This window comes from Marasmius oreades, chromosome 3 (genome assembly GCF_018924745.1).
Source record: "Marasmius oreades isolate 03SP1 chromosome 3, whole genome shotgun sequence".
NCBI lineage: Eukaryota > Fungi > Basidiomycota > Agaricomycetes > Agaricales > Marasmiaceae > Marasmius > Marasmius oreades.
The window spans coordinates 3,322,883-3,349,286 of NC_057325.1; the positions used below are offsets into that span (position 1 = coordinate 3,322,883).

The following is a 26,404-nucleotide window of genomic DNA, read 5'->3' on the forward strand; positions in this document are numbered from 1 at the left end:
CACTGCAATTTCCGAGGCACCCCCGCACCCAGCAACTAAATCAGACTCGGGCTTGACATGCTTCCAATGCTTTCGGTGAGGGAATTCTACTAGAGGATTATTCGCAAATTTTGGGATCGTGATGGTGAGAGTCAGAATAACTTTAGCAGAATGAGCAAATAGAAGTGAGCCAGGAGAAAAAAAGGAAGGTTTACTCTTCTCAGCACAGTTCGCTGCACCAATGATCGATCATCGTCAACGTAGCTTTAGCTCTGTTACGGAATTGTCAAGACATCAGTCAATCCACACATGTATTTGAGGGACTGGGGGGAATGGAAACCAATATCCTGGACCTCGGATGTTGAAATACAGAGTATATACATACTTGGCTCCCTTCAATGCTTACAACAGCTCCCTGGTGAAAACACCGTTTGGATCCCATTCTTTCTTCAGCGCCCTTAATCTCTTCAGTCGTGATTCCCCTCTATAGCGTATTTCAATAGGGGCAGAACGAGTCCAGTTCTGATATGTCGAGATGTCTTCCGGAGCTTGACCCTCGCGCACCGTATTGATTGCCTGTTGTTCAAAACGGGAGACTTCGCCATGAGACGCTGGCTCAGTATACCAGACCATGAATTGACTACTGCATGTTAGTATACCTCAAACAAAGCCGTTTTTTAAGCAACTCACAACCAAAATTTGACATCCTTATGTGAAAATGCAGTTTCTTCAAACTTTTTCTTATCCGGAGAGACGTAGGTGCTCCATTCAATTGCATACAGGCTAGCTGCTGCATCAGGCGCCGTTTTCTTGAGTTCCTCGAACAGCTCAACTACCTTTGAGGAAAAGTCTTTGACGTTTTCCCGAAAAAAATTGACACCTGTTCCTGCGCCCGTAAGCCGTTTGAACCCATCTTTGATGCAAAAAGGCTCCGTAATGTCGTTGACACGAACGTAAGGCAAGTTTCCACCCGTGGACACGATAGGCCCAAGTGCAGAAATTGGCTCTAAAAATTTCTCGGCCTCCTGAGTAGGACCGAAATAGTACGGAAAGAATAGGATAACGGTTTCGAGGGTTGGCGGCGGAGCACAAACCATAAAATATCCAGTCCACGGGTTGGACTCGTCGACAACCATGGGAACGAGTACATCAAGAACTTCTTGAAGCCGACTGATAGGAAATACGAACTTTCCGGAATATATGGTGGAATCAGGGGTTCTGAGGATGGATAATGGGTAAGCACGGAGAGTGAGCGTGGTGACCACACCGAAGAACTGGCCGGCACCGCGGATGGCGTATAGGAGATCGGGATGTGAGGTATCAGAGACAGTGATAAGTTCCCCCTTTGCAGTAACAAGGTGGGCAGAGAGGATATTATCAGAAGCGTAGCCGCAGAGAGTTGCAAGAACAGTCAAGCCTCCTCCGATGGCCATTGGGATAACGCCAAGAGAATTAGCATTTCCGAGGGCTGACGCGAGATGAGTACATACGCATTCAGGAATTGCAACACAGACGTACGAACGCAAAGGCCTTGCTCAAAGGCCGCATCGTTGACTTCCTTGATCACCGTTCCACCAGTCACTGTGACGGACTTCGCGTCTTTATCGACTACAACGCCCCTGAAACGAGATAAATCGATGATTATCCCCGATTGACCAATTGTAGACCAGGAACTATGCCCTCCTGATTTGGGGACAAACGGAACTTTGGACTGTACGGCAAGCTTGACCTGAAGAGACTTGTCAACTAATGGGATCTGAGAACAGGGTGCTGGTACAAGCTGACCGTGTTCACTACATCCTCCTCCGTCGCAACCAGGACGATTGCACCAGGAATTTGCTTGTCCGAATCAGTCCACCGACGAAGTAGTTCTGTGAACTCATCGACAGTTTCATTGGTGACGATCTTCGCGTTAGGAGAGAGAAGAGAGCCAAGCTGAGAGAGGAATGAAGACAACATGTTAAGCGAGGAGGTTGAGGGCGCTGATTATAAGTGTGATCAACCGGGTACACCGACCTGGCCGCCCAAGAGGCGTGAAATGCCAGTGTATGCGGACCTAAAATTTCCGACACCACCGATATATCAGTATCTTAGAGTAGTAGTCGCTGACCACTACTTTCTCTCGATGATTTGGTGCAGGCACGACCACCCCCTGAAGCTTGACCATTTGGAAAACCAGTCATGGAATGGATATGGGAGGTCGAGATTTATATAAACTCCGATTTCAATCCGAAGAGAAGCCGATGTCTCGCGTGGAATTCATGGAGATACCTTTGATAAGCCTGAGGAACGAAGAAGATTAGATAAAATATCCATATCACCACAGTTCGTGTGGGATATGTCTGCAAGCTCGTGTTACGAGCTCCTGCCCTGAAATCTTGGTGATGTCGGGGCGATGACTCGGGATACTGTACCAGCCGTCGAACTGCGTCGGAGGTCGCAAAGCATACAACGCGTGTTCACGGACTTCATCAAAACGCCGTAAGGACTGTCCAGTGTCAAGGTCGCGTAAACAAGAACCATGGCTATTCTCCTTTTTTTCAAAATGCTTACAAGTGATGTGGTTGTCGCAGTGTTATCTACCCACCCACTGCAACACCTGGGTTACCCGGCTCTCCCAAGGGCTAGATTGACTACCAGCCTCGTCACTACAATCTCGCGTTGATTCCCCATTTGACGTATATCCCATCTCCTCCTAACCTCTTGATCATCCCGTCTTGTTCCAGTTTGCGCATATGCAGTTCCACGCTACGGGCGGCTGGCAACCATAATGACTCCGGATATGCGGCGTATATATCCTTGACTATTGCCCATGTACTCCAGGCAGGAGGAGAACCGTCGTCCGGTTCATCTTCTGCGGGCACAGGCGGAGGAGATTGGAGAACCTTCAATATTTGTGCCTCGCGCTCGAGTCGATGTTTGATGTACGTCTCTATAAGCTGAACTCCGTCGGGAACCACTGGACCGTGACCGGGATATAAAGCATTGTACATTTTCCCTGAGGAAGAATTATGGAAGTCCTTCATCTTGTACAGGCTGGAGATATAGGACCCCAGATCTTCAAACACAGCCGTTCCCTGACCGAGAACTGTGTCGGCGGTGTAAAGCGCTTGGTCATCGGGAATGTAAATGCAGATAGAGTCTATTGTGTGACCAGGGGTGTGGAGAATTTGCAGGGGAACGGACGACAGCGCTAGACGCTGGCCATCATGGAAGTCATGGAACATTTGTCCCGACGGAGTGGCGGTGAATAGATTTGAGGGAATCGATTCAAGGATGGATGGTAAGGTAAAATACTCGTGGGCTGGCTCGAGCCCGGTAGGAATCGGAAGTTTGTGCAGCCTAGGAGGTTTGAAATTAACTCCCGGATTTCTGATCTCCCACAGGCGGCGAAGCATAGGTAGGACGGTTGCAAGTCCCCCTACATGGTCTCTGTGCCAATGAGAAATGATGACGTCGGAGATGTCAGGTTCTCGAGGGTTCGTGATGGAGGCGGTTTCCTTGAGTGCCTTCTCTAGGACTGCAATATATTCCTCTTTCCCTTCCCCAGTGTCGATCAAAGTGTACGGGTTCTGTTTACCAATGAGGTATGTGTTGGTCCCTGCGAATGGACTCGGTATGAAGTCAATCTTTATGAGACGATTTCACACCTTGTAAGGTAAATTTTCCTGGGTTCTAATGCATTCAGTGTCATCGATCCGACCATGGTGTAATAAAAGCTTGGAATACTACCTGCGCAAGGATACGGACGACAGTGGAACTGAGCTTTGGTAGAGTTGGTGAGGGGCCTGATTCAAGGAAAAGGTATACCTACTCTAGTGATAGATGCTAGGACTTCCAGCTTCTCCATGGTATGGGCAACGGGAAGACCTGCATCGGAGAACCGGCATTTTGCTGTGCCGGCACTCGAGGCCAAATATTGACAAATAAGACAAGCCCGAAAGGCAGGTCACAGCTGTCACGATCATTCTTCAGGCTTGCCCTCAATAGAACGCGGAAAAGCAAACACTGACAGTATCGTATACAGAGATGGAGTCACCAAAAGCTGAAGGAAGCTCTGTGCATAAAAGGAAGAGGTATTCTCAAATATCTTGTTTGATATCTACTCGTATTCACCACTTTTACAGGTCTCTAAGTCCGACAGACGACATACCACCATCCAGTCGACGCAGGTCCAGGTCTCCTGTACTTCCCCGGGGAGTACGAGTCGATGATATAGATCCTGTCCGAAGGGCAGAGCGAGAACGTCAGCTCGCTGCTCGGGTCGCCGCAATGGAATTGGACAAGATAGAGAAGCCTAAAGAAGAGAAGGAAAAGGCGAAGGAGAAGGAAAAGGAATTCAATGCGAAGGCAGAGTTTCAGAAACTTGTGGGATCTCGTTCTGGTGGTGTATACATGCCTCCAGCCCGACTTCGTGCACTCCAAGCCGCAGCAGCGAATGATAAAACGAGTACGGAGTACCAACGTTTATCATGGGATGCCTTGAGGAAGTCCATTACGGGTATCGTCAACAGGGTTAACATCACCAACATCAAGCAAGTTGTTCCAGAACTGTTCTCAGAAAATCTTATTCGCGGTCGAGGCTTGTTTGCAAGGAGTATCATGAAAGCTCAAGCAGCAAGTTTACCTTTCACGCCCGTTTTCGCAGCGTTGGTCGCCATCATCAACTCCAAACTTCCTCAAGTCGGAGAACTGGTATTGACGCGCCTCATCAGTCAGTTTCGTCGAGCGTTCAAGCGAAACGATAAAGTGAGTTCGAGCTTAGCGGTATGTTCCGTCGGCAGAAACTAAATGGTGTCTTTTCCAGACGGTGTGCCTTTCCACAACGACGTTCATCGGTCACCTTGTTAATCAGGCGGTTGCTCACGAAATCATTGCTCTTCAAATTCTCGTTCTGCTCCTTGAGCGTCCCACTGACGACTCCATCGAAATCGCGGTTGGGTTCATGCGCGAAGTCGGTGCTTTCCTTGCCGAGAACTCTCCCAAGGCAAATGCTACGGTGTACGAGCGTTTCCGCGCCGTCCTCAACGAGGGCGCTATCAGTCATCGAGTCCAGTATATGATCGAAGTCCTTATGCAAGTACGAAAGGATAAGTACAAGGATAATCCAATTCTACCGGAAGGACTGGATCTAGTGGAGGAAGACGAACAAATTACGCATCAGATTCAACTGGAGGAGGAACTTCAAGTTCAGGAGGGGTTGAGTACGTTCGAGTGACATTCACCTCCTTCAATTACAGACTGACCTTCCGTAGACATCTTCAAATTCGACCCGAACTATCTTGAGAACGAGGATAAGTACAAGTCGATCAAGAACGAGATCTTGGGAGAAGATTCCGATGAAGAATCTGGTTCGGAGGAGTCAAGTGGCGAGGACGAGGATGAGGACGAAGGTATGTTTTATCCACATTGCCATCCACTCTCGATAACTTGGATTTTTTCTAGTGGAAGCCAAGGAGGGTATCGAAGACAGGACTGAGACAAATCTCGTCAACCTCCGCCGTACGATCTATCTCAGTATAATGAACGCGTTGAACTACGAAGAAGCGGTACACAAACTTCTGAAGGTCCAATTGTCAGAGGGTCAGGAGGTGAATTCACGCGTCGTTGATTGTAACTAACTACTAATCTTTTATATCAGATTGAGCTAGTCAACATGATCATTGAGTGTTGTTCACAAGTACGATCTTATTCCACATTCTACGGCCTCATCGGGGAGCGCTTCAGCAAGTTGAATCGGGTGTGGACGGATTGTTTTGAGCAAGCATTTGCCAACTACTACGGCACGGTCCATCGTTACGAAACCAACAGACTACGAAATATTGCTCGATTTTTTGGACACATGCTCGCTTCAGATGCCATCTCTTGGGTGGTTTTTGAATGCATAAAAATCAACGAAGATGATACGACCTCAAGTGGTCGTATCTTCATCAAGATCATGATGCAAGAAATGATGGAGAGCATGGGTTTGAAGACTTTAGCGGAACGTTTCAAGGACCCGGAGGTGCACAAAGCGTGTGAAGGCATGTTCCCGACGGACGTACCCAAAAATACGAGGTTCGCCATCAACTACTTCACCAGTATAGGACTCGGTATTGTTACGGAGGAGATGAGAGAATACTTGAAAGTGAGAACTTATCCACGGAACTTCTGGTAACACTAAGCCGACTGATTTTCAGAACGCGCCTCGACTCATTATGGAGCAACGCAGAGCCATGTTGGAAGCCGAGTCTTCGTCTTCTGATTCCGATTCCTCTAATTCCGACTCTGACTCCGATTCGTCCGATTCAGACTCATCGGATTCAGATTCTTCATCATTATCCGACCACTCGCGACGACGTACTTCTCGGCACAGAAGATCATCATCGCCGCCGGATCGCCGACGACGACCGTCTTCTCGAGACTCGGTAGACCATAAAACATCTCCTTATAGGGGACGAAGCATATCACGTACTCCCCCACCTCGTCGTCGACGGGATGATACCCCCCCACGGGCAAGGCAAACCAACTCAATGGACTCCCGGGACAAGAAGATGGATCTCTACTCTCGAAGAGGACCAGGAGATCGTGACCCGCCTCCACATAGGTATAACGGCCGTGGGAGGTCACCTTCTCGTTCAGAGTCTCCTCCACCCCGAACAAGGCAAGGTGGCCGCGACAGAGATATATCCCCGGATCGTAATGGGCACCATAGAGGCGGGAGGTCCATGTCGAGTTCACGGTCAAGGTCAAGGTCAAGGTCACCACCTAGGAGGATGAGGAACGATTATGTTGATAAGAGAGACAGTAGGGATCGTACGAGAAACGATTCGAGGGAACAGTCATTCAGGGACGGGCGTGAGCGAGATGGTGGCTATGAAAGGCGGAGGTGAATTGCTTTTTAAGTTCCGTAGGATTTCAAAACATAGGATATATCATGACCAATGATTTGTACGGTTGTATTGTAGCTAATGGCCGTTAATGCAGGTTGTATGGAACCCAATGAGTGCGTTTCCTTTCGTGTCAACAAGCACTGCTGACTAAGCACCGTGCAAACTGCCACGACGCCGCGACACGGAAAACTTCATTTCAACGCCTGAAAGTTGATTTGCGACCTTTTTAGGACTTGAGGGAAGGTTGAAAGGACAGATAGTCGACAAGAATGCTATTTGAAGTCAACGTACGCACAAATCAGCTCAACTTGAGTCCATTCGCTGACTTTTCCATCAGCGAAAACTGTTCAATCGCTCAGATCGCGTCAAGGGCGTCGATTTTCACCCCACAGAACCATGGATCATAACAGCCCTTTACAATGGGTCAGTGAATATATATAACCATGAAACTGGGGTTCTCGTCAAAACATTCGAAGTTGCGGAAGTACCTGTACGGTGTATAAAATTCATTGCACGCAAGAACTGGTTCGTCGCTGGATCCGATGACTTCCAGCTCCGAGTCTTCAACTACAACACGCATGAAAAGGTTGCGACGTTTGAAGCACACCCCGACTACATTCGATGTCTGACTGTCCATCCGACCGCGAGTATTGTGCTCACTGGTAGTGATGATATGACGATAAAGGCCTGGGATTGGGATAAGGGATGGAAGAACATTCAGGTGCGTGTAGTTTCTATAAATTGTGGCTGCGCGTTGCTCATTGAACGGTTCTAACAGACGTACGAAGGCCACACCCACTACATCATGAACCTTGCTTTCAATCCCAAAGATTCCAACGCGTTCGCCTCGGCATGCTTAGATCGCACAGTCAAGATGTGGTCGTTGGGATCTCCGAATGCCAATTTCACCATGGATGCCCACGAAAAGGGTGTCAACTATGTCGATTTCTATACTGGCGCCGACCGACCCTATGTTGTTACTACCGGTGACGATAAAACGGTTAAAGTTTGGGACTACCTCAGTAAATCGTGTGTTCAAACGATGGAGGGACATACAAACAACGTCTCGTTTGCCGTTTTCCATCCCAACCTCCCAATCATTATCAGTGGTAGCGAGGACGGTACTGTGAAGATCTGGAACGCCAGCACGTACCGTATCGAAAATACCTTGAGTTATGCCCTCGAGCGGTCATGGTGTGTCGCCTTGCGGAAGGATGCGAACGAGGTGGCGTTGGGCTATGACGAGGGTCTTGTCGTGATCAAGCTCGGGAGGGACGAGCCTACATTCAGCATGGATCCTTCTGGAAAGCTTATTTACACGAAAAATCACCAAGTGCTTTCCGGGAACCTTCAAACTATTCATGCTGATGAATCCCCGGCGTCGGATGGCGCGCGACTCCCATTGCCATCGAAAGAAATCGGTTCTACCGAGGTATACGCGTCCTCTATCATCCACTCGCCCAATGGTCGTTTCGTCACGGTAGTAGGCGATGGAGAGTATATTACATACACTGCCCTTGCATGGAGGAACAAGAGCTTCGGTAACGGTATCTCCTTTGCTTGGGCACCCGATTCGAATACCTATGCGGTGTTGGAGAATAAGGTCAAGCTCAAAATCTACAAGAGTTTCAAGGAGAGAGGGGCTGGTATGAAAGGCTCAGGAGGGTTCAGTTTGGAGGCTATTTACGGGGGCCCTTTACTGGGAGCGAGAGGAAATGGCTTCGTCATGTTCTGGGATTGGGAGACCGGAGAGATTGTCCGGCGAATTGATGTCGATGCTAAAAATGTGGGCATCCGTTGCACTCTCGTCCCGACGCATGTTGATCTCTTCCACTTCTTATTAGGTATATTGGTCAGGCACAGGTTCTCTTGTCGCCATCGTTACGGACGAATCGTTCTACATCTTACGACTCGACCGTGATGCGTACGAAGTCAAGCTTGCTGAAGGCGCTGAAATAACGGACGAAGGAGTGGAGGAAGCTTTTGAAGTGGTTGCCGATGTTCAAGAGAGGTAGTTTCTACTTGATCATAACCTTCACGGATCCCTCATGTGTTTCTCTCGTATAGCGTCAGAACCGCGAAGTGGATAGGCGATTGCTTTATCTACACGACAAGCACCAAGAGACTGTCGTACTTCGTTGGTACTGAATCATATACTATCAGTCCATTCGATACGTGCGTCTAATTTTCTCCTTCCATGTCCCTACTAAGAGCATCCCTGTTAAAGCCCCCTATACCTCCTCGGTTATATTCCTGCTCACAACCGCATCTATCTTGCGGATAAAGACATGAACGTTTATGGATACACACTTTCCCTAAATGTTGTTGAATATCAGACCGCTGTTCTTCGGGGTGACATGGATGCTGCTGCGGAAATGTTACCGACACTTCCCAGAGACCAGCTGAATAAAGTGGCGCGATTCTTGGAGGGACGAGGTACGATTTATCCCGATATGAAACTTGCCAACGTCGATGATATTCTCTCTCAGACCTAAAGGAACTGGCGTTACAGATAACAACCGATTTGGACCATAAATTCGATCTTTCACTACAACTGGATGATTTAGACGCAGCACTAGAAATTGTAAGTGGGGTTCCGGAAATCGAAGCAGAAATGAAGTGGAAGGCGCTGGGTGACCGGGCCTTAGCTGTTTGGAGGTTTGAATTGGCACGAACGTCCTTCGAAAAGGCAGGAGATTCAAGTGCACTCATGCTTCTATTGCTGTCAATTGGTGATAGGGAAGGACTCGCCCAATTAGCGAGGAAGGCTGGTATGCCAGTCACATTGTCTGCTTACCAAATTGAGCTCACGGGTGAATATTTTCTAGAGGAGAAGGGAAAGAATAACCTCGCCTTCGCGATATACTTCCAACTTGGGGATACCTCAGCCTGTGTAGACCTGTTAATAAAGACACAGAGATCACCGGAAGCAGCGCTATTTGCTCGGACATACGCACCTAGGTCTGTGTTTCGTCCTTCTACTCGAGGTGCGTGCTGACCCTTTCTTTAGTCAAATACCGAAGGCGGTCGATGCCTGGCAGGCTGACCTGGAGGCAAAAGGCCGGTCGAAGATTGCAGCGTGTATTGCACACCCCAAACAACAGCCGGAACTGTTTAGCGAGGGTTTAGATGTCGCTTTGGCTAGAGAAAGTTCGGGGTCTCTCTCGGATTCTGGTAGGCAACAGCAGCGTGATCGAGAATTTGTGCACTGATGCCGTTATCATAATAGCAACTGACTCGCCGGTACTAGTAGATACCAGTTCGTGAGCAGTGGTCGGCCTTCATTATGCTATCGGGTTCCCTTCCTTCCTCGTAATTATTGTATCGCAACGGTCAATCAAGGTTCTTTGGACTTTGGACAAGAGAATGTCTTTGCTCCAAATCGAGTCACCGTCAATCGCTTGAGTATCAGTTATATTCAATCCATGGAGGACGTAAATGCGCTTTCCGCCTCTAGGGTGTTTTTGGGCGACGCTTTAAAAAAACTCGTCTCCTCCGGGATCCACTAAGGGTTCCCGCGTTTGCTCCCGAAGAAAAAGCGGTCCTCACGGCGTGTTCCCGAATTCTTTTTAAGATATGAATGGATTTCTTACAGTAGCCCCAGTTCCTGTGCGCTTCTGGGGGTCCCTTGTCTGCCCTTGTTCTGGCGTTTGAACTTTGTAAAGCCGGACATGAATATGATGCGTCAACGTCACCTTGACATGTACACACGCAGACAGCATGAGCGGAGCGAGCTCGGAATTTTCTGATAACACGTTTAGAACCGAGATCACTTTAGTAGACTTCTATTCAACATCTGAACGGTTGTATTGAACTTCTTTTCGATTTGTACAACAAGCTCGTGTCATCAATGCTATTGCCCCCATGCTTCACGCTTCACACATGTGGCCTGAGGCCTGTCGAGGGAACGTTTATCAGTGCTGGCCTGAGCCAATACCGATGGATGGCCGTTATTGATTATGCGAAATTGACTGTGGCGCGATAAATTAATCAATGTTTATACTACCTACTTTAGTTGTTAGTGACTATATACAGAACAAGTTGTAGCAAAAATACAAAGCAAGTCCAAGGAGAGTGGGATAATAAAAATAGCCTAAGTATCTACGTGTGAGAGAAATATGGAATTTCAGGGTGAGAAGCTCAACTAGTACCGAAAGTGACGTAGTGTATGATGAAGTTGGGCCTGGCAACGAGTCCCAAGCGTAGAATAGAATCTACACAAAACGAAAGTGCGGATGCGAAGGAATACAACAGTCACCGAGGAAAGAGAAAACCGATAAGGAAGGGATAATTCACTTGAGAGAGATGATATTGATACAGATCGAGTTGAAGCATGAATGAGTGCGTAGAATGTTGTGTGGTCATACAGAAATCCCTGTCACCGAAAGAAAAAGAATCTATGGTGTTACCAGCTTGATAAACGTGGAGTCCAACATGATACGATATCGCCAACTCAGATCGCCCGAAGCCGCCTCACCTTGGACCGTTTCTCCATATATTCCACATGAGCATACCATACACCGCCCACGAGTGTGAGAATGATGCCAATCATGTTCATTTGAGTTATTGTCAGATTGAAGATCATCACAGCAAGCAGTATCGTCAGGACTTGTTTGACGTTAGCTGGAAGACAGGATCAGTCAACAAGTTCAAGGTTGTAGTCTCAAGAGGCTACGCTTACCTGCGACAGTCATGCTCAACGCTCCGCACTTTTTGTTAGCACTGAAACTAACGACGTTCAATCCGAAAGCGATACAGCCATTGAGAGCGACCGCCAGAACTTTGGACGAGGTCATCTCAGTCGCTGCATAATGTCGCACTCGACTCAGTTCTCCAGATAACTGAGCGAACAAAATGCACTGAACAAAGGCAAGAGGCGAAAGGAGATATAAAAACGCGAGGGGATTGAGCTGAGGAAGGGCAGGGGAACTGGTGCTCAGGTTGAATTTAGCAGCGAGTGGAGATTTCGATTCGGAGAGAGAAGAGGGTCGAGCTTGGAGAACGTTGGTAAGGATGGTCTTCAAAGCGGCAAGTATTGCTCCAAACAATGTCAAGATGAAACCCCATCGTGTAAAGTAGTAATCACCATACGTGCTGTTAGAATGAAGGGATTAGGACAGTAATGTCGGGTTTATGAAAGTAGAAACGTACGCTAACCCCACTCCAGCCACTACAGGGATAAGCGAAACCATTCGTTCCGGAGTACTTTTCGTCCCTACAAGTAGGGAGGACAGTATAATGGTAAATACGGGAGTAACAGCCCGAACAACTTGATGAAACTACGTCAAAACGTTAAGCCGGCAGCATAACATAAGATATGCAACTATACTCACAGGGATGGTGACCAGTTGCAACGACACATTACTGACCACGATGTTGACGGCGTACAAGACGCTGAACGCGACAACAACCATTCTCTGGAACCGACTGAGCTTCGCTGGCGCGAAGAATCCTGTACGAGCTAGTAGGGAACTACCGAGACTTCCGCACAGAGCATGCACGGCAGTGAGGGTGTAAGGAAAAGGAAAGTGAACTAGAACACCTTTATTGTAAAGTGTGAGACCAAGATTAAAGAAAAAGTACAGGACCAGCCAAAATGTTCGAGATTCGTGTATTCGTTGAGAATAAGAACGGCGGGTAGTAGTTGAATGTGTTGGTTGAGAGACCGAGTTCGGGGAAGGAAGTGGTGAAATCTGGTCATCGTGATTGAGCACAGAAGGATTGGGATTGGGAGAATGATACGGTTCCCGATGGTAGGCGCGATTTTTGTGAGTGGCCGACAGATGAAGATTGTTTTCGTGGTACCCGGACCTCAAGCCGTTACTGTCTGCTGGTCTCTTTGTCTGGTTCAAGGAGATACGCCCAGTCAGTGTCTCTCGCATATTCTCGTCGGTATGAAGGAGAAACTGGGGCACCGAGGACGTCTTTTGAGTGACGACGAGGGTATTCATGTGAGATGAGAACAAGGAGAGATTGGAGGAAAAGTCGCAGGGGAGCTCAAATGGCACATGGTAGGGCGAAGTCGGGCTTTTAGGGAGCAGTTCTGTGCGAAAATAACAACTTGACATAGTGGTAAGTGATCCGGGATCTGATTTGCCAACCGGGGTTCTAAAATATTCAATCAAGATAAAAATAATATTCTCCGAACGTGAATTGATTCCTGGGCCCTGGTCCTGATGATTCCCGCGGCGTCCACTAAAGGTTACACGTAGAGGTTAGGCTTAACTCTTACCCAGGAAGTGAAATAGTAAAGGCGTTATTGAGTGTGAAAGAAATAAGAGAGAGGATTAATGCATAAGTCGAGAATGTAGGGTGATGGCGGTCAGGAAGTACGCGATAAATTGACCCGCCTGGGCCGTCTCGCACTGCATTTGACATTGTTGTCACTCGTCACGGTAGTGACTCACCACGAAACGCGCTCTGCATTTACCTCTGGCGTCGCCAATTGATCCTCCATGCCCGCAACATCTAATGGACCTACTCCTGGTCCTAGTACATCGGCGCTGAGCCCAAGTAACTCCAAGAAACGCCACTCCTCTGAGGATAATGAACATACCCCACTGCACAGTTCAAAACGTTGGAAAGGAGAATCACCATCGAAAGCGATGAAAGACAAGAAGAAGAGGAGGAAGAGGAAGAGGAAAATGACTATTGTAGGGGACTCAGAGAACCGTCCTCGCTCGAGAGCGGAAAGCAAGAGCCGGACTTCAGTTTCGGTCAAACCAAGCTCTGTTCGGGAAAATGGCCCGACTGAAGGCGAAGTTCCTGGTTTAGCTGAAGCGGTGAGGCGCATCATCTTCGAGTATATAATAAGTATTCATCACTTCACAAGACATCCGGAGCATCCAACGAAGAAGCCACGTTGACTGAAGTGATAGTGTCTCAGGCAAAGCTACATCTTACCGATGTCAATGTAAAACAGCTTAATACTGAAATCCAAGCCAAATTATCAGTAAGTGCTGATATTCTCTTTCTCTCAGCTCAACTTGATTGTGTCACAGCTCGTCCAACAACACGAAAAAGCTCTAAGTCAAGTGCAACAGTCTATCACCTGTCAAGTCTGCCTTGACCTTCTTTATAAACCCTACGCTCTGGCCCCGTGCGGCCATACTGCTTGCCACAGTTGCCTTGTCTCTTGGTTCACATCGCAACCTGTTCATGACGGGGCCGTTCCTGAAGTCCACCGTCCACACAGTTTCTACACTCGCAAGAAAACTTGTCCTCACTGCCGTGCCATCGTCCGAGAACGCCCTGTTGAAGTCTGGGCAATCAAAAACATCGTCACGAACTTGGTGCAAAGTGGTCTTCTCACCAATATGCCGCAACCAACCGCAGATGAAACCCGAAGCACCGAGAACAAAGACCCGTGGCACAACATCTTTCGACCTACTCATAAATACCTCGAAACTCATTACGGCGAGGAGAGACCTGTCACGGATCTGTCCGTCGAGGAAACAGGAATGTATGATGCAGAAGATGGCGGAATTTACCGGTGTCTGGATTGCATGCACGAGATTGAAGATGGAATATGTTCTGGTTGCGACAGAGCATATGATGGCCATGTACAACTGGAAGCTCAACGTGGTGATACGGAATCGTTCTGGGACGATTGGGATGGGGCAAGATACATGGAAGATCTCATGGGTCTATGGGGAAATCCCGCTATTGAGATGTATGAGTCGTCAGACTCTGACAGTGATTTAGATATCATTGGTCACGCTCTTCTCTCCAGGCGAACCCGTGCCCTCTTTGGCGACGAAGACGTGGGTATTGACATTGACATCGAGGAACCTTCAGGTTCGGAAGATGAATCGTATGAAGGGAGTTTTATTGATGACGGCAGCGATGGTGTGACTGTTTTGACGGATACCGGAAGGCACCCTCAACAGTCTAGACGCCACAGGGGACGGATGTCTGTCACCGATGCATTGGAGTTTTTTTATGGTGATAACGGTTCCGGGTCAGAAAACGACGCAAACGAAGACCGAGACGCGTCCCGGCGCGTATACAGGAACAACCGATCCATACACATGTACGACCAATCTGACTCTGAAGATGATAGCGAGAACGGTGAGATGGAGGGTGGTGAACTATCTGCAGACGACTCGGATGGTGAAACCACTTCACGACTTCCCACTCGTTCTCGTTCTCGTCGATTTCACACTATCGACGACTCGGAATCTGACGAAGAGGACGACGGATCTATACCTGGCCCGCCCGCCCGTTTGCGGCACTTGTTTACTGAAGACGACGACGAAAGTGATTAGCTTATGTTTTGCACCCTATGTAGGGAATAAATATGTATAATAGAATACGACATATCGATATCAGAAGTGCGGTCTAGTGCGGTTCGTCAAAACATAATATATCATGAGAAGGTTGAGTTCGATTTAGGTACCATCCAGATTTGTTCCTGGGCCTCATCCATGACATGTATACAGATGATTGTAACTTGTACTCAATTGTCTGCACACAATTTGCATGGAGGGGCAGGAACGTTTCATTAGGGTCCAGGTCCAACCAGAAATGCCAAATAACTTCCAGAAACGTTGAATAGAAATAGTTACATATCGCCGACGAATATACCATATTTGGATAGACACCGCCGAGCACTGCCGGGGACTTACCGTACCAGCATCAATGAACTGGACAACGTCTGTTACACGCTGAGGTGACAACTTGAACGTTCCCTCCAACCACCGCACACGTTTTGAAAGGATCTCAGATCGAGTTTCCGGGAGATACGCCCAACCAACATCATTTCCGGTGCTGGCTCATACTATAGTACCGAGGTGAAATCTCCTCTTTTTCTCTTTGGATGTTTTTGTCTGAACACGCTCTTTCATAGTGAACACGCATATCACCACCGATCCTGAGATTCTTGAATGGCCTTTCCTGTTATATTACACCATCCTACGCGGTAGGTCTCGACTTGAGTGTGTTTTCATTTCCATGGTCCTTACGATAGCGATGCGTACATCGACATACGTATTGAAAGGCGGCTCTCTTAGTCGATCTGGCGTGAATACATGGAAAAAGAAACAAGCAAATGGGGATTGGGGTCAGAGAACGATAAACCTTGGTAGGCTTAAGGTCACCTTAAAGCGGGGATATCAGACTCATGTGAGCAATCTCGGTGGAAGAACAACCGCGAAGATGGGTGCTGGAGAACACATCATTCTGCATACCCTGGTGGCAGTGTTGGGGTTTTACAAGGCGTCAATACAGTAGAAGTGAGGTACAAGCTGTTTTCCCCGCTTCTCATGTCTTCGTACCCGGTGGTTTGGAGGAGAGGAGCACGTTGCAATTGGGGTGTAGAGCCTAGATGCACAAGTGTTGCAAACTCTCTGGAAATCCAACACGGACATGAATTGTGGTGTCTACGCGTAGTCGAAGTTGGAACACTGAACTGTTTTCATTTCATTATGAGTGTATTTCCGGGCCGGTTGTTTGCATCCGTGCAAACCGTCTCCCACAGCCCGCTCTTCTTCTCTTACTAACCCAGTTATTGCAGAATAGGTGAAGTCCACGATCTAAACCACTTCCAACACACTACACACTCATGGACGCCCTTGCTGCAGCCGCTACTTCTCCCTCTAAATTCCGTCGTCTATGCCGATTGAACGAGTTTCATGAACCCACAACGGCATCATTCTCAGACGGTCATGTACAAGCGAATCTCATCATCCTCCCGGAAAGATATGCACAAGATTTTAGAAACCTTTGTATGCGAAACCCTGTTCCGTGAGTGCAGCTATTGTATTTTCTCGTCAAAAGTAAATTTCTGCAAACTCTGATCAGCTAAACAGATGCCCATTAATTGGCGAAACACGTCCCGGCGACCCTCGAGTGCCTGAACATCTCGCTTCGGACTGCGACATACGCACAGACCTTCCCCTATATAACATCTACAAGAACGGAAAGTTAGCAGGGACCAAGAACAACATCTCGGAAGAATGGAAATCCGATTCGGTCGCGTTCCTCATCGGATGCTCGTTCTCCTTTGAAGCGGCTCTATCCGCCAATGGCTTTACACCACGCCATACGGAATTGAAGAGGAACATTTCGATGTATAGGTCGACCGTTCCATTGATGCCTGCAGGAGGTAAGTAGTCAGTCGAAAGAAATACCTTCCCCAGTAACAAAAGTGTATCGGAACAGTATTTTCGGGACGTATGATCGTCTCTATGAGACCTTATGCAGGTGACTCTGTGGAACGGGTACGTGCAATCACTAGGCCGTTCATTCAGGCTCATGGGGAGCCTATCGGGTGGGGACCTGAAGGGGCCCGAGCACTGGGAATCAACGATCCCGATGGAACACATCCGGATTTTGGAGACCCGAGTGAGATTCGTGACGGAGAAGTTCCGGTGTACTGGGGTTGCGGTGTAACGCCTCAGCAAGCTATCATAGATAGCGGAATCGAGGGTGTCGTGGTATCTCATGCACCGGGACATATGCTCGTGCTCGATCTCTTGGTGAAGGATGTATGTCAAACTAAATGACATCTGTGACGGATCCGTCATATCGGTTAATGCCTATGATACAAGCATGTAAATCAAGGACCAAGGACCACAGGAAAAATGAGAACATGAACTTCGAGTTTGAATACCGCTTATCGAACCCGAATGTCGTACAATGTCGGCCTTGACTAGCCTCCAAATTGTGTGTCCCATCCAACTCGACGCCGAAGATGTTCCATAAAGCGGCTAAGCACAGGTCGTTCTCCGTGCCAGTCAATGCCGACATGACCACACCCTCCATAATATTGCGGGCTCGGACAAGTTTGCTAGTCACCGTTGTAGAGGCACTGACACTCAATTCTTTGTCGATAGGCATCCCTGTGTATTGATTCTGAATGCATGTTCCATTTCGAGTTAATTTTACACCACTATCACAACACCCCGGAACTACCAAACCTGCCTGAAAGAATGATGTCGGTCTCCCGTTACTCCATCAATATCTTGCTGTCGTTTCTCTTCCTCCGTCATCCTGTCTTTCGCATCGTTGCGGGACTTGTATACCATCACCTCCACTATCATTCCCATCATGGCAAGAGCCATTGCGCCTAGCGATATCGCATGGCCAAGACGATAGAACGGTTTATCCGTTGAACGATAGATTTGTCCGGCAATGCTACGGGGGGAATAAGTCAGTTTCCGACCTGTGGTGTATGATGAGGGACAGCACTTACATCCCTCCAATGTTACCCAATGTTTGCTGGAGTCCTATCGCGGTTGAGCGCTTTCGGTAACCAGCCATGTTTCTGTTACCGTGACCCATACGGCATAAGTACTTGAGTAATGAGCCTCCGATACCACGACATGGAAGGCTTACACCGAGATCCAAGTTACCGAAAGTCCTACGCCGATATATATACCTGTACCGGTGAGGAAGCAAGCAAAGAGTGAAACTCCAACATTTCCATGTGCCGCAACCAAAACAGCGTAACCAACAACAGATACGCCCGCCAGTGGGAAGATGAGCCAGAACCGTTTGTTGTATCTGTCGGAAATGAGAGCTCCGACGAAGTAAACGAACGCCGCCCCTACATGGAATTATAAATGTAACATTGTCTGCAAAAAGAAACGAAAATTTACAGAAATATATTGGGGCAGTGAGCAGTTGCGAAGTGATAGCATTGTATCCGAACTGGTTAATGATGACCACAAGGAACGTGGACTGTTACGAAAGTTCTAGAAGGGCTTAAGGAAGGTATCGAATCGATGACTTACGAAGCCATAAAGGCAAGTGTCGAGGCCCTAGCGAGAGATGTAAACTTACAAGCACCCAGAATCAAGAAGAAGGTCACCATTTGAACGAACCCCGATAGGTAGACGATCGGATCTGTAAATGCTTTCTTGACCTCTCCCAACGAGAAAGAAGCGTCACCCATGTATTCTCGAGATTGTACCTCCCTTACACGCATCAAGAACTTTTCTCTTTTTGTGAGGTACCATGCTCCCTCATGCGAGTCTGGCACAAAAGGCTAAAGTGTGTGAGCATCTGACCGAGCCCAGTGACATTTACTCACAATGGTAATGAAGCCTATCACGATAGTTATTGCCCCTTCTATACAGTAAAGCCACTGGAATAAGGAAGCCGAGTTAGTGATCATGAAATGAAGCAGGAGATGGGAACAAAGGACTCACCTGCCACCCTTGCATACCACCTAAACCGTTCATCTTCAAAAGTCCAGCGGCCTAAAGTTATAGGAGAAGCATCGTAATAAAGCGAAGAAACGTGAAACCCTGGAGTATTACTCACAATCAAGCCCCCCACAACCCCGGATAACGCCGCAGAGATGAAAAGGAAACATTGTCTTCGTGCGAGTTCATCTCGTTGATAGAAGGCTGTGATCCAGAGAAAGAGACATGGAGTGAGAGCAGCCTCCAACATCCCCAACACGAGTCTCGTTGCAATAAGACCCGCGTAGTTTGACATCCATGCAGAGGCCATCACGGTCACTCCCCACAGGATGACAACTGCTGGTATGAGTCGAGACGCGCGTAACGACTTTAAGAAAGTTGTCATCGGTGTTTCGAAGGAGACATATGCTAGAGCATAAGTCAGTTCAATCGCGTATCTTCAAGCGAATGTTGGCAACGCACTGGCATAGAATATGGAGGTCGCAACCGAAAGCCCATCTGGCGGTAGATTTAGAGCAGTTGTCATCCCTCCAACAGCCGCATTCCCAATGTTCGAGCGATCCAAGAACGCGATGAGGCTAAATGAGAGTCGTTATTACAATGAAACTTTGGATGGTCGTGCCCATACGTACTAGAGAATCATCAACACTGGGGCAATGAAGCAGTCCAGCTTTCTTGCTAGGTGTTTCTTCTCTTTCGGGTCGATCTCATATGCCAGAAGCTCGTCGTCTGTGAAATCGTCCAGTTGTCGGTCGCCTTCAAGGACTGATGCAGGCTTTTCTGACTTGTCGATGGAGGACGGCATAACAGTTCCACGATTTGGATCCAGTGAGGTTTCGTTTATATAGTGCTCGGAGGCTCAATGCGGGGCATCATATATCATAGGTGATCCCCACTATTTCCGGAGACTAAGTATGTCGTGATCTCACTTGACCTTGTAAAAACGGAACGGAAAACGAGTGGAGTTGAGGCCTAAAAGGGAATGTTTTGAGATTAAAGAAATTGTCCCAAATCTTATCCTCTTACGGTTATTTTGTTACAAATTACTTTTTCTGTACAATCACTAAATTAATTCTAACTTGAACTGTGTTCTGAATCTCTCATTCGCTTGCACACCTCGATATTATTGCCTGACAGGCACATGAGTCGCATACGCCTGAACGCAGGGCACGGTCCTAAATTTTCAGACATGTGGAACACAGGCATTACAGGTGTGGGTGCACGGACCATCTTTCGATCACACTCGGAGGTCTCATTTGTCGCTCTCTTCAGCCACTACAGTCAGGTATCCTCTTTTCTTCATAGTACTCGCTCTCTTCTCGTTATAACTGATGTATTTCAGCGTTTTTCTCCTGTTTACTAGGTACTTGGAGCAGATGTACTACATTTTTTCGACATCGCTCTGAGTCTTTGTCAAAGCTGCCGACCTCCGAATAGGAGCGTTCGTTCGACACATTGCTTCTTCAGTATCGTCATCACCATTTCAACAGCAAATATTACGCCCTACTAGTACAAACGAGCTCTAAATCCGTTACCAACCATGATCACTGTGCACGCGGTAACTGCAACTGAAAACCACGACCCTACGAGTACTAGTACGCCTCTAGGCTGGATTCGATCCTCAGCCCCTTCTACCGCCACCTCGATCTATCATTTATTCAAGGAGTTTGTTCCAAACAGCTCTGGCGAACAGCCTCCTTGCGATGGATGTGGTTCCGGAGGGAGGATGGAAGTGAGAGGAAAGCCAGTCGTTCAAGCGTTCAGCACATACGTCGTAGACCAATGCATAATTGACCAATTTCGCGCTAAAATGGCTAGTCTCAGATACCGCGAGTTTGAGATCCTTCAGTCAGCCGATTCAATATCTTCAGACTTCCTTCGAACTCAAGTACATCATTCCGGTGGCCGAAGTTTTCAGACGCCACGTATTTTGCGAGGAAAAGGGTTTTTCGTCCAGTGATTTTGGGTACAAGAAATCAACTTGGCCACCTAGTATGTATTAGTGTTCCCCAGGAAGGCAAAGACTAATCTCTGACGTCCGACCCCAGAAACACAGGACCAAAGTACGCTTTTACTGTAATCGCTTCCCGCTGATAGTACAAATTTTTGATGTGATTTTGCTAACGGGTACGGGCGAGCTATTTACCTTTCAGTACTATCCTCTCGAACCTGCTGCCGAACCTAAGCCTTTGGCATCTGTCATTGTCCTGGTACGTTCTCCATTCCTGTTAGCTTCACACAGACGTGAAATATTGATATCCGACCTAGCCCACGGGCTCCGTGTGTTGGAACGATTTCCAACGCTTTTTGCGCAAGGAGAGCGATAAATGGTTTACATGTCGAAAAAACCTGCCATTGCTCGAACGTCTCGATGATTCCTGGCATTCGGCAGAGTCATACATCGTGTTGACCGACGAGTTCAATGTAGAGATCATTCACAATTTCTCTCACATAGCCGATTCTCTCAGTATCTGTGGTTGGTCTGCTCCCCTCAGCGACAACTTGACCCTCAACTGTGCGATCGGGGCCGCATTAGACAACGCCACCCCATGGAGGTATCGCTACGGTGCCATGTCACCCACCTACCGTGTGCAAGGTGCTCTCAATTGCACAGACCCTTCACTGCCGACCTCACCGATCGCCGTGAACGAATGCCCAACATGTTTCCTCGATTTTGACCTTTTCACCATGCAACGCCATCCACCAGACTTCGACTCCTTCCTTGATTGGAAAGAATCAATAGAGGAAGAGGTGCTCTCGCAACCACTGAACGTAGGTGATGAACTTACCATCTGCCCGGATGGTTTCATCAAAAGGTCATCCTTGCTGCCTTGCTTTCTGCCCCTCGAAAAACCGTCTTCTTCGACCCTAGAAGCGATCATGAAGCGTCCTCGATCTCGGCACGTGGACGTTGATCACATCCTGACGTAGGCAAGGAACAGTGGAACACTTCACCTCTTTGTCACTAAGGTCGTCAGATCTGGGCGCAACAAATTTTCACAAGTAGTTTTTGGTCGTTTAAGGTGGACGTCTGTAGATCGAAAAGAGAGCTCGGAAACCGAGAATACGGTATGCCTGAAGATGTTTGATGAAGCCCTATTTCCTGTGCCTAGCTACGAAGCGTTCGAGGATGATCATGATTGCGATATCTTTTCCGACTCGATATATCCCAATGAACGCCTCCTCAATCTCCATTTCGCTGACGACACGATGCGTCGGGAATACGCTGTTTATAACAGGCTCGAATATTTGCAGGGCACACTGTTACCGCACGCCTATGGATCTCACGAGGTATCGTAGGTTCTCCAGGGTATTCTCTTCGACCTCGCTAAGGCCCTTTCTGTCCACTTGTTCCCTCGAATTCTCTAGGTGACCCTCCCCACTGGAAGAATGGTCAATGGATTCATAATGGAGATTGCAATCGGACATACTCTAGGATCAATTCCTTTAGAGACATGGCCAGAGAGTGCCCAGACGCAATTGATGAGACCTGTCCTGCTTGTTCACGAAACTACCTCAACATTGTCTTGAATTTCGTCCCTTCAGGTTCGCCGTTTGCGTCAAGGACATTCCGTGCTGCGTTATGGCGGGGTTGATAAGGGCGATTGGCACCTCGACCAAATAATACTCAAGCCGGTCTCGTCAGGAACGGCGTCTGAGGACACATCTGAATTCGACATTGTGTTCATCGATTTTGCCTTCACGCAACTGTGTCAAGGAATTGTACACGGCTTTCGGATAGCTGAAATGTTCACAAGGAGAGACGATCTTAAACTTTCGTTATTGCATTCCGAGACCATCCCACGTTCTGTTGTGGTTGAGAACTGGCCAGAATTTGATGATTACGAGCGCTGATCTTCCTTTTTATTCACTACTGTTGATCCAATCAGGTGTGAAAAGGCCTAGCGAGAGCGACCATATTCCTCAGTAGTAATACATAAGTACTACTTACTTTTATAAGTAGGGATGAAATCGTATTAGTCAACACTTGCGGCTTTGGTCTGAGTGAAACGCGCACCTGTTCGCAGTCTCCTAGCCGCGCCCATCTCGCCCGTCCATAACTGCTCTCGAAGGCTTTGCCTACCGACATCCCTTCACCGCTAGAAATCTGTAACCACTGTCCTCAGCTTTCAGGGCTTTCGCGCGAAGTTGGCGTTCAGGTCCAGTCAGGACTCAGGACCACAGATTGCGCGCCAATCCCCGCCGGCCTCCATATTCAATATGTATTCAACCTCACATAACTGATTTCGTTCGAGAAAATTGAAAAGGATCTCTACGAGTTGAGCAATTCCCGCACGACACGGATTCATCACACAAGCTGACACGGCCCCGTGAGTCTAGCTTCTGCATTCCACATCCCGGTAGCTGAGGTCGGAGAACACTCAATTAGATTTATTTCAGCCCCCACTAGTGCGCAATAATTGAAACGAAAGGAGATCGACGTCACTGAAAACTCACCTCAGGACCATTCCCACTTCCTGGCCGTTCGCTTCATGAACGCGGTCGTTCCATCATCTGTTCGTAGAAAATTGGCTCCAAACTGGAATGGAGAAGAGTCCTGTGAAGGATGTGGTGACAGAGAAGCCTACGGTCGATAGAAGTGGAGTATAAGAAGAGTGCACGAAATCTCAGAGGGCCGAATGCGTTTCTGGGCTACTTTCAAACTCGAAGGTCCACATGATTAATGGATTTCGGGGTGCCTCCTCAACTTCAGCTTGACTCTGGAGATCTAGAACCAAACTCATGATCATCTCAGGCCCTTGCAATCTATTGTTCTATTGTGACTGTGAACCTTATTCACGGCAACAATGCGTCCTGAAATTCAGTGATTGTCCACAACCTCCACAGCCACATGTGCAGGATATTTAACAGCGAGTTGTTGGCTTACCTCGACCCTTCATCCCAACACCTATCGCGCTTCGTTTCTCTTTCTTCCTATGGCTCCTGTGATAGCCACATGACACGTCTTTTTTTTTTATCGACGTTTAATGGCAACGATCTCTGAATGGCGTATGGGAGTGTGGAGGGACGCACTAGTGAATAGATATAATGGCACCAATCCGGACGCTTCCCTGATCTTCACGCCAATTGTGGTCGAACAACCTCCTCTCGACCAAACTACGACCATTAATCACATCCATCGCCTCCCCGTCGAACTACTGTGCCGTATATTTGCCTTTTGTGCAGCAGAGGGCGCTCAATACTTTCAATCTGGAGAAACTTCTCCTAGAAACTGGTTCTCATTCACTCATGTTTGTCGTCAATGGCGCATTGTGGCATTTGACAACCCTTTACTTTGGACCACGCCAGATTTTTCCAGAATCCGTTTGGTTCCTCTCATGCTCAAGAACTCCAGATCTGTACCGCTTACTCTCATGGCTGAAATACGGTGCTCAAAGGATTCAGATGCCTTCTTGTTAGCATTGCAGCATGTCTCTCGTACCAAAACGATCTGCCTCAAATGCGATGGGGATGAGATGAATAAGATTATCCCTGCTCTTCTCCAACCTGCACCTCTTCTGAGAACTCTTTCACTAGTATGCCGCGACGACACGCCGGAACGTGCTCCTGTCATCCCTCCTAACTTCCTCGCAAACAATGTGTCAAAGCTTACTTCTCTCACCATTACTAATTGCCGCATCCATTGGGACTCCCTGACGTTGAGGGACCTCTCTTCACTTTCCATCCGGGTGTCTCCCTGTCGCCATCATGTGTTACCGGTCCAAGAATTCGTAGCAGTCTTGCGTCGAATGCCGCGTATTCAAGAACTGAAACTGCACGGCCTTCGAATCCAATGGGAGGCGGGAGCTCACTCGCCCCATGCTGTTTCCCTTCGTTATTTGAGATATCTTGAACTTGGACGTGATGCACTACGTTGTGCCAGTATCCTGAACCACATAAACATTCCCTCAGCCGCCACCATCGATCTCTATTGCCGCTTTCGAGAAACACCTCACCACGAAACACGATTGTGTGGTCTGATGCTGTCACTCTCCCACCTTTTCTCCAGAGCTCACATTGTCAAGTCGCTTGTCCTGAAAGGGGCTACTGCTCATCTTGACGTGTACGCTAATTGGGAATCCGAACGCGACGGCTGCCCCTTGTACCCAGAAATCAACATGCGTCTCGTTGACGGATCAGGCAGACTTTGGCGCTCTTGGGACGCCATCGTGCGTGGGCTCGCAGCCGCTCTCCCGCTGAATAAACTGAGACATCTCAGTTTATCAGGTACATGGGACAATTTCCTTCGTTCTTCACACACTCTTCTGGATTGTTTTGGGCCCTCGGCGAACGTCGAGACAATTGAGGTGGAGGGTTCACGGCTTCATGCCATCGTGGCCAAGACTCTGGCTCGAGAACAGGCTGAGTGTCGAGCTCTCACCTTTTTCCACTCTTTCCACCTCAGGCCCAACGAAAGAGAATCTCAGCCACCAATCGACTCACCCCAGAATGCTTTAACATTTCCACACCTTCGCCACCTCAAACTCCGACATGTTGCAAATGACAGAAATTCTGTATTCGAAAATTATCGGAAATGGTTGAAAGTGTTACTCGATTCTCTGATGCTTCGTATAGAATATGGGCTGTTGTTATCAAGCTTAGAATTTGTGAACTTGACGATATCGGCTCGGGACATCAGGGCGATCGAACAAATTATAGGGGAAGGAAGGAAACGTCCCGCCTAGGTTATACGACTGGTAGTTCAGTAATATTTGGCTTTTGTGTTTTATATCCTGCCTTCGGATGCTGAGTGTAATAGAATTATTCCCCAAGTATGTAGGGGTACATGTACGGTATGGCGATTCAAATATTCAACGTTTCAACTCCGACTCGAAAACAGCCTTCGCAAAAGCACGATCTTGTGACTCGCAATTTTTTTCCGACGTGATTCGCGTCTGTCTCCCTCTCTCTCTATGAGTTCGCTACCTCATGGAGCACCAACTACTGCCAGATAATTCAAGGAAGAATGAAAAACTCACAAACCTTACAACCCATGAATAATGCGACTCCATCTCTATCGTCGTTGTTTTTTCAAGCCTAACAACTCCCTCTGGTCAGTGCTAACAATTGACGCGTATAATTTTCTGGTCAAACAGCTGGCTTCAGGTTCATTCGAGGTTGTTGATGTGCACAGGCAGAAGCAGGCATGTGCCCATGGAGGAGTCAAGAGTTTACTTGGGAATGCAGGGGACAGATTGAGAACCTTTTTTTTCTGGAATTTGACATGACGACGCTTCATTATGTGGGCTGTTGTGGGGGGACCCCAGGAAATCGTGCGGAAGATCCGGAACAGTATACGCGCGCTTCAGAGTGCCTTCCAAGCGAGTTCAGCTACGTGCCGTCAACCACATCGCGGTGAGTGGCATCGCAACTGAAGGGAATGAAGGTAGAGATGTCGATGAT

At 48.0% G+C, this 26,404-nt stretch overlaps 11 protein-coding genes across 11 annotated transcripts; 7 read left to right on the forward strand and 4 right to left on the reverse strand.

The window, feature by feature from the left end:
- Positions 1-381: 381 nt before the first annotated feature.
- E1B28_006446 (uncharacterized protein) lies at positions 382-1,938 on the reverse strand (the record flags this gene model as incomplete). Its single annotated transcript, XM_043151113.1, has 4 exons — positions 382-619; positions 670-1,447; positions 1,498-1,708; positions 1,765-1,938. 4 exons carry the CDS (start codon positions 1,936-1,938, stop codon positions 382-384), a joined length of 1,401 nt encoding a protein of 466 aa, XP_043012206.1.
- A 529-nt stretch (positions 1,939-2,467) lies between these two features.
- On the reverse strand, positions 2,468-3,839 carry E1B28_006447 (uncharacterized protein). Its single transcript, XM_043151114.1, has 2 exons — positions 3,712-3,839; positions 2,468-3,654 (listed from the first exon to the last, which is right to left on the reverse strand). The coding sequence occupies exon 2, from the start codon at positions 3,375-3,377 to the stop codon at positions 2,628-2,630; it is 750 nt and encodes a 249-aa protein (XP_043012207.1). The 5' UTR covers positions 3,378-3,654; positions 3,712-3,839; the 3' UTR covers positions 2,468-2,627.
- Positions 3,840-4,008: 169 nt separating this feature from the next.
- On the forward strand, positions 4,009-6,851 carry CWC22 (pre-mRNA-splicing factor cwc22; the record flags this gene model as incomplete). Its single annotated transcript, XM_043151115.1, has 7 exons — positions 4,009-4,055; positions 4,107-4,728; positions 4,787-5,183; positions 5,235-5,372; positions 5,425-5,570; positions 5,621-6,106; positions 6,159-6,851. The coding sequence occupies 7 exons, from the start codon at positions 4,009-4,011 to the stop codon at positions 6,849-6,851; spliced, it is 2,529 nt and encodes an 842-aa protein (XP_043012208.1).
- A 269-nt stretch (positions 6,852-7,120) lies between these two features.
- E1B28_006449 (uncharacterized protein) lies at positions 7,121-10,118 on the forward strand (the record flags this gene model as incomplete). Its single annotated transcript, XM_043151116.1, has 10 exons — positions 7,121-7,138; positions 7,189-7,572; positions 7,630-8,637; positions 8,696-8,862; positions 8,919-9,026; positions 9,079-9,287; positions 9,341-9,622; positions 9,680-9,812; positions 9,862-10,025; positions 10,081-10,118. The coding sequence occupies 10 exons, from the start codon at positions 7,121-7,123 to the stop codon at positions 10,116-10,118; spliced, it is 2,511 nt and encodes an 836-aa protein (XP_043012209.1).
- A 700-nt stretch (positions 10,119-10,818) lies between these two features.
- On the reverse strand, positions 10,819-13,173 carry E1B28_006450 (uncharacterized protein). Its single transcript, XM_043151117.1, has 4 exons — positions 12,185-13,173; positions 12,003-12,130; positions 11,533-11,945; positions 10,819-11,474 (listed from the first exon to the last, which is right to left on the reverse strand). The coding sequence occupies exons 1-4, from the start codon at positions 12,917-12,919 to the stop codon at positions 11,305-11,307; spliced, it is 1,446 nt and encodes a 481-aa protein (XP_043012210.1). The 5' UTR covers positions 12,920-13,173; the 3' UTR covers positions 10,819-11,304.
- Positions 13,174-13,259: 86 nt separating this feature from the next.
- Positions 13,260-15,223, forward strand: E1B28_006451 (uncharacterized protein). The gene is made up of 3 exons (XM_043151118.1): positions 13,260-13,633; positions 13,684-13,803; positions 13,853-15,223. The coding sequence occupies exons 1-3, from the start codon at positions 13,307-13,309 to the stop codon at positions 15,116-15,118; spliced, it is 1,713 nt and encodes a 570-aa protein (XP_043012211.1). The 5' UTR covers positions 13,260-13,306; the 3' UTR covers positions 15,119-15,223.
- A 1,190-nt stretch (positions 15,224-16,413) lies between these two features.
- E1B28_006452 (uncharacterized protein) lies at positions 16,414-17,356 on the forward strand (the record flags this gene model as incomplete). Its single annotated transcript, XM_043151119.1, has 3 exons — positions 16,414-16,595; positions 16,661-16,956; positions 17,013-17,356. 3 exons carry the CDS (start codon positions 16,414-16,416, stop codon positions 17,354-17,356), a joined length of 822 nt encoding a protein of 273 aa, XP_043012212.1.
- Positions 17,357-17,761: 405 nt separating this feature from the next.
- E1B28_006453 (uncharacterized protein) lies at positions 17,762-19,805 on the reverse strand (the record flags this gene model as incomplete). Its single annotated transcript, XM_043151120.1, has 11 exons — positions 17,762-17,987; positions 18,046-18,117; positions 18,189-18,399; positions 18,452-18,533; positions 18,587-18,613; positions 18,664-18,840; positions 18,886-18,939; positions 19,004-19,054; positions 19,119-19,408; positions 19,463-19,578; positions 19,633-19,805. The coding sequence occupies 11 exons, from the start codon at positions 19,803-19,805 to the stop codon at positions 17,762-17,764; spliced, it is 1,479 nt and encodes a 492-aa protein (XP_043012213.1).
- A 735-nt stretch (positions 19,806-20,540) lies between these two features.
- On the forward strand, positions 20,541-21,931 carry E1B28_006454 (uncharacterized protein; the record flags this gene model as incomplete). The annotated part of the gene is made up of 5 exons (XM_043151121.1): positions 20,541-20,848; positions 20,919-20,992; positions 21,057-21,076; positions 21,154-21,210; positions 21,269-21,931. The coding sequence occupies 5 exons, from the start codon at positions 20,541-20,543 to the stop codon at positions 21,929-21,931; spliced, it is 1,122 nt and encodes a 373-aa protein (XP_043012214.1).
- Positions 21,932-22,081: 150 nt separating this feature from the next.
- On the forward strand, positions 22,082-22,531 carry E1B28_006455 (uncharacterized protein; the record flags this gene model as incomplete). The annotated part of the gene is made up of 2 exons (XM_043151122.1): positions 22,082-22,291; positions 22,370-22,531. 2 exons carry the CDS (start codon positions 22,082-22,084, stop codon positions 22,529-22,531), a joined length of 372 nt encoding a protein of 123 aa, XP_043012215.1.
- Positions 22,532-23,988: 1,457 nt separating this feature from the next.
- On the forward strand, positions 23,989-25,686 carry E1B28_006456 (uncharacterized protein; the record flags this gene model as incomplete). Its single annotated transcript, XM_043151123.1, has 1 exon — positions 23,989-25,686. One exon carries the CDS (start codon positions 23,989-23,991, stop codon positions 25,684-25,686), a length of 1,698 nt encoding a protein of 565 aa, XP_043012216.1.
- Positions 25,687-26,404: the final 718 nt, after the last annotated feature.